Source organism: Dama dama, chromosome 6, assembly GCF_033118175.1.
Source record: "Dama dama isolate Ldn47 chromosome 6, ASM3311817v1, whole genome shotgun sequence".
Classification (NCBI taxonomy): domain Eukaryota; kingdom Metazoa; phylum Chordata; class Mammalia; order Artiodactyla; family Cervidae; genus Dama; species Dama dama.
Window position 1 is genome coordinate 47,274,569 of NC_083686.1, and position 11,107 is coordinate 47,285,675.

An 11,107-nucleotide genomic window follows, 5' to 3' on the forward strand; every position below is an offset into this window, starting at 1 on the left:
TCTGATAGAGATGCACAGTGTTATTTGTAGTGTAGATGTAGTGTTGTTTTCATGCCTGGTAACACAGCATCCAGTCTGCAGCCCATCCATCAAGCAATAATTTTGACTTCCAGGTCTTACTAGGAAATACATTTTTTTATTTAAAAAAAACATACATTTTTTAAGGATAACAGCTACCATAGATAGTGACTCCTCTGATGGATCTGGGCAAAGTAAGTTGAAAAGCCTTTGGAAAGAATTCATTATTCCAGATGCCATCAAGAACAATGGGGGTTTATGGGAAGAGGTCAAAATATCAATGTAAACAGGAGTTTGAAAGAAGTTGATTGCAGTCCTTACGATTGACTTTCAGGGGTTCAAGACTTCAGTGGATCAAGTAACTATAGACGTGGTAGAAATATCAAGATAATTAGAAGTAGAGCCTGAAGATGTGATAAATTACTACCATCCCCCTGATAAAGGATAAGGAGTTGCTTCTTACAGATGAGCAAAGGAAGTGGTTTCTTGAGATGAAATCTCCTCCTGAGGGAGATGCTATGAAGATTATGGACATGACAATAAAGGATTTAGACTTTTACATAAATTTAGTTGATAAAGCAGTGGCAGGTCCTGAGCAGAGATGCCTCAAAGCCTTGTTAAGAATGTTTGGATCTCCATGAAGCCCTACTATACCCACGTTTACCTGGAGATTTGGGTAGGCATGGCTTCATCATTTATAAAATCAGGAGTGCTGATAAAAGAGGTAAAGCCTTGAAAGCTCCCAGTCCTGCACCTGCTCGTGGTCATCGTTAACCAGCTTTACTTGAGTGGGACGTAGGTCTGACTGTGTTGTGGGAACACGGGACGTTGTGTATGCTTGTAGCAGTGCTGCTGCCCTCGGGCATGAATAAGTGTGCCTGTGAGGACCTCTCCCCCGCCACACACACACACACACACACAAACACAATAATAAAAGCAGTAGCAGGATTTGAGAGGATTGGCTCCAATTTTGAAAGAAGTCCTACTGTAGGTAAAATGCTGTCAAACAGCTGTGTGTACTACAGAGAAATCATGAAAGGAAGAGTCAGTGCAGCAAACTTCATTATCATCTTATTTTTAAAAATTGCCGCAGCCACCCCAGGCCTTCAGCAACCACCACCCTGATCTGTCAGCAGCCATGAATGTCAAGGAAAGACCCTCCACCAGCCTTGAGTTTATACTCACTAAAGGCTCAGGGGATAGCATTTTTTTAGCAAAAAAGTACTTTTTAATTAAGGTATGTACATTTTTTTTGGCCTCACTTCATGGCTTGCAGGATCTTAGTTCCCTGACTAGAGATCAAACCCAGATCCTCAGTAGTAAGAGTGCTGGGTCCTAACCACTGGACTATGAGGTGTACCAACAGGATCCCTGAAAGTTGTTTTTTTAGACGTAATGTTGTTGCATGCTTAATAGACTACAATATAGTGTAACCTTAAGTTTTGTATGCACTTGGAAGCCAAAGAAGTTTGTGTGACTTGCTTTATTACAATATTCACTTTATTGCTATTTTCTGGAACCAAACCCACAATATCTATGAAGTATGCCTGTATATGTTTTATCTCTTACTGAATTTTAATGAATATTTTCTTTATGAAAACCTAGTGTGCTAATATATTGCCATCATCAACTTAAAAAATAGCCACAACCTAAAAGTTGAGAATTATGTTTTATTCTGCAAGTATTTTTAGGACTTCAGACCTGGTAGACAGCATATCAACTGACCCTGAAAGAACTGCTCTGAGGTGGTTAGGGGATGAGCCAGGTTATATAGAAGTTTTGCAACAAAGGGCAGGTAGTCTGAACATCAAAAGATGGCCAGATATCCCAGGTTAAAGAATTTATCACTTTTCTGTGCACGGGAAGATCCAAGAATCTGAGTTTATGGAATCATTGCTTTCATATGCCTCTCAGCTCTCTGGGGCCCGTGTCCTGTGTTTTCCATCCTGAGCATCCCTGGAGCTCACCATAGGGGTTGGTTGCAGTCTGATGGCCAATATTCTCCACCCTAAGTGTCCTTAGGGCTCATCCGCTCACACTGAAGGGCTGCAATTGCTGATGACTGTGACATCCTCGTTTCCTGATACAGCAGGAAATACTTCATTTCTCACCGTGTACTAATTTTACTTAGAAAAAAAATGTTTATAGACTCTTTCCTTTAAACAGCTTAACTTTTAAAAGATTAGCATCAACTCAATAGAAGAGACCTTTCCCAAGATGATTTTATTGCCTTCATCTCTCGTAAAAATACACTCCTTCATGTTTTCTTTCAACTTTTCCCAAATTTACTTTTGCCTCCTCAGCTTAAAAATTGTGAACCTTGGATGCAGTAAAAGATTACCTTTTGCAGTCCTGAATCTTTATTGTTGAAGAATGAAAGGACCTGAGGTAGACTAGTTTACACCAAGGTTTGAGGAGTTGGTGTATTACCCTTTCCAAAGATAATTGCTTTCTTAAAGAAGGAGACTTTTTAAATGAATCTTTATTTATTCATTTATTTGGCTGTGTCAGGTCTCAGTTGTGGCACATGGGTTTAGTTGCCCGGTGACACATGGCATCTTAGTTCCTTGGCCAGGGATCGAACTCATGTCCCCTGCATTGCAAGGCACATTCTTAACCACTGGACCACCAGGGAAGCTCCTTAAAGACGAAGACTCTTAACCCAAGGTTGACACTACCTGAGAGTTGAGCGTGACATCCTCTGGCCTGTGTGTGGATAGTCGTTTTCAGAGTGATTACTGGTGTCCCTAACACCGATCATGAACATGGATGCAGCAGTTCCAAAGTGATTCCCTTCACTGTATTCTTTACTTCTAACACTCTTAAGTTAGTCCTTGTATTTTATGTACATCCAAAACATTTGTGTCCAATTCTTCACTTAAATTGAAATGAGCTGAAACTGTAAGTAGCTTTACTAGGAGCACATGTTCTGAATTTATTTTATTGAAAAGTTATGGTTAAGATGGCAAAAAAAAAAAAAAGAGACATTTTTCATCCCCTTCTGCTCTAAAAAGTTCAATCTAAGGTGACAGTGTCAAGAAGCAGAAATATCTTGGAAGAAAGCAGGAGGCAGTCAGAATTCTAAATCATAATATTTGAAGACAAAAAGGAGGATGAGGAATGGCAACTTACCAGAGAAGAGAAACTGCGTGTTGGGGAGGGGGTTGCAGAGGGCATTGGTGGAAGTGCCTTGCAGAATCCTGAAAAACCTCAGGAAGTGGAAGTACAGGTTCCTTGAAAAGCAGGCATGAGAGGGGAACTGCAGAGAGCTTCTTTGAAAAATCTGTAGAAGGAGCCATACGATCCCCAGCCCCGCTCCCCTTCCAGCCAGCAGTCACGAAGCTGCCCCTCCTCACCCTGCACTGAACCAAACGGGATTGTTTCTGCCTGAGGGTAGGCATGGGTTTCCACAGGAAAGCAGGGGAGTCCTGCACCCTGAGCCCTGAGGCTCCCTTATCCTCATCCCCCACCTCCAGCTCCCTGCACCAGGCTTGCATTCTCTGGGCAAGATCTGAATATGCTGACGCTTGGCAGGTCCCCGTGAAAAAGCTACCTAAACCCCCTACTGTGAGGCCTGTCAGTCACTGGCCCCACCCCACACAGACCTTTCCATGAACTTTTTATAACCTCTGTGTTAGATATGAACACAGAGCCACAGGGATCAGTAAACTTTTATGGAAAGGTCCCAGAATTGAGAAATGCTTGAAACCATTGGGTGCTTGAAAAGCACCCAAACCACGGAGAAAGTAGGAATTCAGGGAAATAGAGAAAAGGTAGCAAATGACAGTAAACTTAGATGTTCGCCAGCAGACGAATGAATAAGGAGGTTGTGGTACATATACACAGTATCAGGGCTTCCCTGATAGCTCAGTTGGTAAAGAATCCGCCTGTAATGCAGGAGACCCCAGTTTGATTCCTGGGTTGGGAAGATCCACTGGAGAAGGGATAGGCTGCCCACTCCAGTATTCTTGGGCTTCCCTTGTGGCTCAGCTGGTAAAGAATCCACCTGCAATGTGGGAGACCTGGGTTTGATCCCTGGGTTGGGAAGATCCCCTGGAGAAGGGAAAGGCTACCCACTCCTGTATTCTGGCCTGGAGAATTCCGTGGACTGTATACTCCATGGGGTCACAAAGAGTTGGACACAACTGAGTGACTTTCATTTACTTACTTACACACAATGGAATATTACTCAGCTATAAAAAGGAGCACATTTGAGTCAGTTCTAACGAGGTGGATGAAACTGGAGCCTGTTATACAGAGCGAAGTACATCAGAAAGAGAAATAGCAATGCTGTATATTAACACATATGTATGGAATTTAGAAAGACAGTAACAATGGTCCTGTGTGCAAGGCAACAGAAGAGACACAGATGTGAAGAACAGGCTTTTGGACCCTGTGGGAGGAGGCAAGGGTGGGACGATTTGAGAGAGTAGCATTGAAATGTGTATATTACCGTATGTAAAAGAGACGACCAGTGCAGGTTCGATGCATGAGACAGGGCACTCACAGCCTGTGCTCTGGGACAACCCAGGGGGTGGGGTCGGGAGGGAGGTAAGTGGGGGATTCAGGATGGGGGGACATATGTGCACCTGTGGCTGATTCATGTCGATGTATGGCACAAACCATCACAGTATTGCAAACTAATTTTTTAAAAAAATAAAAACACTAAAATCATTATCTTCAGAGAAGTAAGAGGATATTGTGTCCATTAAACAAGGATACCATGCCATTAAAAAATAATTCAAGAATATGAAAAACTCATGGAAATACACACACATGGATGGGTAGATGAATGGATAGATAGGTAGGTAGATAGATATATAGATATTGGAAGAAAAAAGAAACTTCCACGAAATTCAACAAAATTAAAGAATTAATCCGTGAACTGCTGTTAATAGGAGTTTTAGAAAGAGGAGAGAACACACTAGGGAGAATGTTATCAAATAAATAAAGAAAATTTGAAAACTACCATTCTGGGTCCATGTGTGTGTGTTAGGTCACTTCAGTCGTACCTGAGTCTTTGCAGCCCTTTGTAGCCTGCCAGGCCCCTCTGTCCGTGAGATTCTCCAGACAACAACACTGGAGGGAGTTGCTGTTTCCTACTCCAGGGGATTTCCCCCCCCAGAGATGGAAGTCTCCTGCGTTGGTAGGCAGGTACCTTACCACTAGTGCCACCCGGGAAGCCCATTCTGGGTCCAGCATATGCCTAAAAAAACTCACACCAAAGCTATCACTGTTAAAATTAAGGAGACCGGAATAAAGAGAAGATCCTAAAATCTTTGAGAGAAGTTTTTTGAAAGATTATGTATAAAGAACACAAAATCAGAGTGGCATCAGGCCTTTCAAAGGCAGTGTGGGAAACTAGCAGGCAGGAAAGCAAGGGCTTTAACATTCAGACAGAAAATAATTTCAAATCTAGGAATGTGTGTCAAGCTAAACTGTCAATCCATTGTGAAAGATTATAGACATGTTCTTAGCCATGCTCAAAAACTATTTACTTTCCATACATTCTTCCTAAGGAAGCCACAGGAGCCCGCTTTATTGAAAGCAGGCGCTACACCAAGAAGGCTGAAGACGAGGATGCAGGAAACTCGGCACCCACGCCGGGAAAGCAGATGGAGGGCGTAGCGTGAAAGTGAAGGGAGAGTGCGGGGTGGCAGCCGTGAGGCGGACCCACAGGGCAAGGACAGGCTTCAGGCAGAAGATGAGGGGGCCGGAAAGAGTTCCCGGGAGAGGAAGACAGAACTAACACATTTTCTGGGAGGTTTGGACTTGTAGAACATTTTATTGACAGACATTTTACAGAAATGTTGGAAAGCTTGAAAAGACTTAGTCTGATATTCGAGAAATTAAGCAAATGAGGGAAAGACAGGTATTAAACTCTGAAAGACACAAAGCCCAAGAAAAGAACCACCATCATAGTACAGCGTTGGGCTTAGTGTGAATAATATGTATATTGTCATAATGGCTGAGAGTACTGAACATGGATGGAACGTGGACTGGAGTTAGGGGAGAAGAAATATAAATGAGCTGAAATTCTCTGCTAAAATAGATTAATAGATGACAATCTAAAATTGATCAGTAAAGACATAACACACACATTGTTTAGAAATATGGAGAGAAGTTCCAGACAAAAATAGCTAAAATTGCTTAAAGTGGACAAGATACAGAGGAGGTAAAAGAAATAAACTACTTCCTTTTTTTTTTTACTTTTAGTTATTTGTATATAATACCTTGATTAAAATAAAATTGGTTTTGTTTGTGAGTGGAAACCCAGTTTATGTGTTTATGTCACTGATGAAACTATTTAGGAAGTTTAATCCTTTGGCAGCTGCCTTTTCTGTTTGCTTTCAAGTTGTGTTAAGAATGTATGCTGCCTATCAACAGTGGGTTTGATTCCTTTTTTAGATAACACTTGTTATCTGGGCCGTGATTCGCATCGGACCAAATGGCTGTGATAGCATGGAGTTTCATGAAAGTGGTCTGCTTCGATTTAAACAAGTATCTGACATGGGAGTTATACATCCTCTCTATAAGAGCACAGTAGGAGGAAGACGAAACGAAAATTTAGTCATCACTGGCAACAACCAGCCTGTAAGTAACCATATTATTTGAGAAACATTAGAGAAAAATTCTTTGTAAAAACCTCAAGTTGATTGTTTGAAATGGATATTTTCCTTTAGAGAAAATTCATAATTATATTTGATAATATTGGCCTTCTAACTATTAATATTTGGTATTTTCTTAATATTCTATGTTTTGTGTCATGGTAACATTTTCTGGGATAGATGTAAGTACTGTAAGAATGCATAGTTATTCTTTTCTCCTCCACATGAAGAAACCATTTTAAAAAGCATCTTCATCCCACTGTCGCCTTCCCCCACTGTGTCCAGTATGACATTGTAAAGCAGTTATCCTCCAGTTAAAAATAAATTTAAAAAACATCACCTTCCCAGGTTGGAATAACCTCCGCTCTCTGGGAGTCTGGTAGGGAATACGTCCTAGTCAGGGGCAGCCCCTGCCGAGTGGCCAGTATAGCTGACCAGAGCCTGAAGGAAGCATCCTCACTGGCCATGCCTGTCTTAGCTCTGGGTCCCTGTGCTCGGGTGCCATCTGCTTTCTGCCAACCGTTACAGTGTATAAGCATGTCAGCCCTCACTTTAAAGAGCTCTTCTCCCAAGTGGGGGGGGGGGAGTCAGAAAGAGGCAGTGAAAATTACTTGAAGTTAAAAGTCTGTTATTGTAGAGTTTTTGATAATGCTCTTGATGAATTTTGGATGCAGCCTTTTTCAAAAACATATTCATGATGAAGTGTTTTTCTGAAGATTGTTTTTCAGCAAGGGACAACAAAGCTCAGTGTAGAAAAGAACAAAACTTCTATTACAAGTGACATTGGCATGCAGTTTTTCGACCCAAGGACTCAAAATATCTTATTCAGCACAGACTATGAAACTCATGAGTTTCATTTGCCAAGTGGAGTGAAAAGTCTGAATGTTCAAAAAGCATCTACTGAACGGGTATGGTTTATTTTCTTTGCTTTATTAATGGAAGAGAATTACTGTCTAGAGTTACAAAGTGTGTTTGAGGGGGAGGCAGTTTTACTGATACAGTGCTGTGAAATAATTAACTCCAAAACAGTGGAAAAGATTAGTTCTACATTTGTCATCAACTGGTTTGTGTGATCATTATCAAATCATCTCTCTTTATCTCTACATCTATAAAATGTGAATGAAAACACTTGCCTTTCATATTTTTTCATTGAAACTTCTACTCTTCTATCTCTAATAATAATTCTCACTTTAATTTAGAAATTCTTCATCACTAGTTTTTTTTTTTTTTTTTTTTCCCAGATTACCAGCAATGCTACTAGTGACTTAAATATAAAAGTTGATGGGCGTGCTATTGTCCGTGGAAATGAAGGAGTATTCATTATGGGCAAAACCATTGAATTCCACATGGGTGGTAATATGGAGTTAAAGGCTGTGAGTATTTTTTTAATTTAAGTGAATTGCTAGATTCTTGGGTACATAAACCCATATTTGGAAAGTATAGTTATGAAAAATGATAGTGTATTTGTATTTTTTGACATGGAAAGATGTTCACAATAGATTATGAAGTGGAAGTAAGTTGTAAAACAATGTGTGAAATACCTCATTTTTATTTTTCAGATTATATGTATGTTATAAAAACCTGGAAGGTTATGCCAAAATGTCAACAATGGTTGGTTATGGGCAGCAGGGTAACAGATGATTTTTATTTTATTTCTGCTTGCCTGTTATTTTCTAAAAATATTTTTTTGCATAATGATGCCTATATTATTTTAAAAGGCATGCAAACCAAAAAAACCTTCTTAAAGAATATCAAAATAACTATCCATGCCGTGAAGTTGATGGGGTTTTATCAGTTAAAGGTTTTTCATATCCCTTCCTGGGTTTTGTATCCAGTGATGTATAAATCAATTAGTCAATATATAAAATGTGTTTTTATTTATACATCTGTTATTTAATTGTAAAGGAAAAAGATTTTGCCTTTATTATACCTGTTGAAAAGCAGTTTCCTTTGTGCCTCACAGATTATATCTGAACTTTAATAGGTAACATATTTCATGTAAGGGAGCCATAAGTCCAAAAACATTCTACCTGTTTCATAATTCTGGTCAATATTCAGAATGTCTTTTGGGCACCTGCTCTATGCTATCCAACTAAAGCTGATTGAATTTATCAAGCATTAAATAACAAAGATGAACTTAAACCTGGGACTTACAAAATAGTTCTTTCCTTTTAAAAAATGTAATCATAGCTCTTGAAGGAAAAAACTTTTAAAAATTAGGTTTTTCACTTTCATAAATATCTTTTTCCTCTGAAGAACATGTTCTAGTCTCTAAATAGTAATTATGAACGTAAAATGTGATTCTTATCAGAAACTCAGTATCAGTGCTGAGTCCTCTTTGTGTACCCCGTAGAAGGAAGCCATCCTTCTGAGAGAGTGATAGTGTCCCAGGGGCTGTTCTTCTCCACATCGGAAACTCAGAGAAGCAAGAGATGTGACTGATTGGTTTACAGCCATTAGCAAATTACCTAAATCTTTTCATTTTTTCTACTTGAAAATTCTACCTGTTGTTACTGTGACATACTTTGAAATACACACACAGACACACACATATTCCACCCCCCCCCCGCCCCAATATCTCCACAGTTAAAGAAAAAGAAGCCAGTAATGAAAAGATAATTAGCTTTATCTTTCAGGTAATATCAGAGGTTGGTTTTTAAGTGTGTGGCTAATCATTAGGAAGAATCTTATCAATTAAACTGCCTTTTTTTTTTAAAAAGTGCTAAGATAAATATGATATCACTTATATGTGTAATCTAAGAAATAATACAAATGAATCTATATACAAACTAGAAACTGACTCATGGACATTGGAAACAAACATGGTTACCAAAGGGGAAAGGGAGGCAGGGAGAGATAAATTAGGAGTATGGGATTAATAGATACAAATTACTATACATAAAATAGATAACAAGGATTTACTATATGGCACAGAGAACTATATTCAAAATCTTGTCATAACTTACAATGGAAGATAACCCAAAAAACATATGTATGACTGAATCTCCTTGCTGTACACCTAAAACTAATACAATATTGTAAGTTAACTATACTTCCCATTAAAAAACTGCTTTACAAATTTAAAGAAAGTAAAATTACATGACCACAAGATGGCAGCATTGGAACAAAATGTGAAAATTCCATGTACTATCTCAATTCCATGTACTATCTCTGAAAGAGATGGGAATACCAGACCACCTGACCTGCCTCCTGAGAAATCTGTATGCAGGTCAGGAAGCAACAGTTAGAACTGGACGTGGAACAACAGACTGGTTCCAAATAAGAAAAGGAGTACGTCAAGGCTGTATATTGTCACCCTGCTTATTTAATTTATATGCAGAGTACATCATGAGAAACGCTGGGCTGGATGAAGCACAAGCTGGAATCAAGATTGCCGGGAGAAATATCAATAACCTCAGCTATGCAGATAACACTACCCTTATGGAAGAAAGCGAAGAAGAACTAAATCTTGATGAAAGTGAAAGAAGAGAGTGAAAAAGTTGGCTTAAAGCTCAACATTCAGAAAACTAAGGTCATGGCATCTGGTCTTATCACTTTATGGCAAACAGATGGGGAAACAGTGGAAACAGTGTCAGACTTTATTTTGGGGGGCTTCAAAATCACTGCGGATGGTGACTGCAGCCATGAAATTAAAAGACGCTTGCTCCTCGGAAGGAAAGTTATGACCAGCCTAGATAGCATTTTAAAGAGAAGAGACATTACTTTGTCAACAAAGGTCCGTCTAGTCAAAGCTATGGTTTTCCCAGTAGTCATGTATGGATGTGAGAGCTGGACTATAAAGAAAGCTGAGTGCCAAAAAATTGATGCTTTTGAACTGTGGTGTTGGAGAAGACTCTTGAGAGTCCCTTGGACTGCAAGGAGATCCAACCAGTCCATCCTAGAGGAAATCAGTCCTGAATAATCATTGGAAGGACTGATGTTGAAGCTGAAACTCTAATACTTTGGTCACCTGATGCGAAGAACTGACTCATTTGAAAAGACCCTATCCTGGGAAAGATTGAGGGCAGGAGGAGCAGGGGACAACAGAGGGTGAGATGGTTGGATGGCATCACCGACTCGATGGACATGAGTTTGGGTAAACTCCGGGAGCTGGTGATGGACAGGGAGGCCTGGCGTGCTGCGATTCATGGGGTCGCAAAGAGTCGGACATGATTGGACAACAGCAACCTCACTAACATAGTCAATTAACCATTTCCATCACTTCATAATCAACTTTCTCTCATTGCTTTAAGCACCCTCCATAAGCTGATGACTCTCAACTTTGGAACTTCTTTCTCCCCTGAACTAAGATTCATATATCCAACTGCCTTCTTACCTCTCCACTTCAGTATCTATGAGGCATCTCAAACACAACAAGTCTAAAAGCCTGCATATCCTTCCTCCCTCCCCAGACATGTATTTCTCCCAGTGTTCCCAGCTTGTTAAATGCTGCCCCTTGGTTCGTCAGCGGAGCCTTCAGG

At 39.9% G+C, this 11,107-nt stretch overlaps 1 protein-coding gene and 1 pseudogene across 1 annotated transcript in view; both read left to right on the forward strand.

Annotated features, from left to right (window-relative positions):
• The window catches only part of SGCB (sarcoglycan beta), a 29,812-nt gene that overhangs the window by 13,888 nt on the left and 4,817 nt on the right, over positions 1-11,107 (forward strand). Inside the window, exons 3-5 of the mRNA XM_061145986.1 lie at positions 6,427-6,612; positions 7,343-7,534; positions 7,868-7,999. Coding sequence (XP_061001969.1) covers positions 6,427-6,612; positions 7,343-7,534; positions 7,868-7,999 — 510 coding nt within the window. The remainder of the gene's footprint in view (positions 1-6,426; positions 6,613-7,342; positions 7,535-7,867; positions 8,000-11,107) is intronic.
• On the forward strand, positions 80-2,160 carry LOC133058895 (ATP synthase subunit ATP5MJ, mitochondrial-like; annotated as a pseudogene).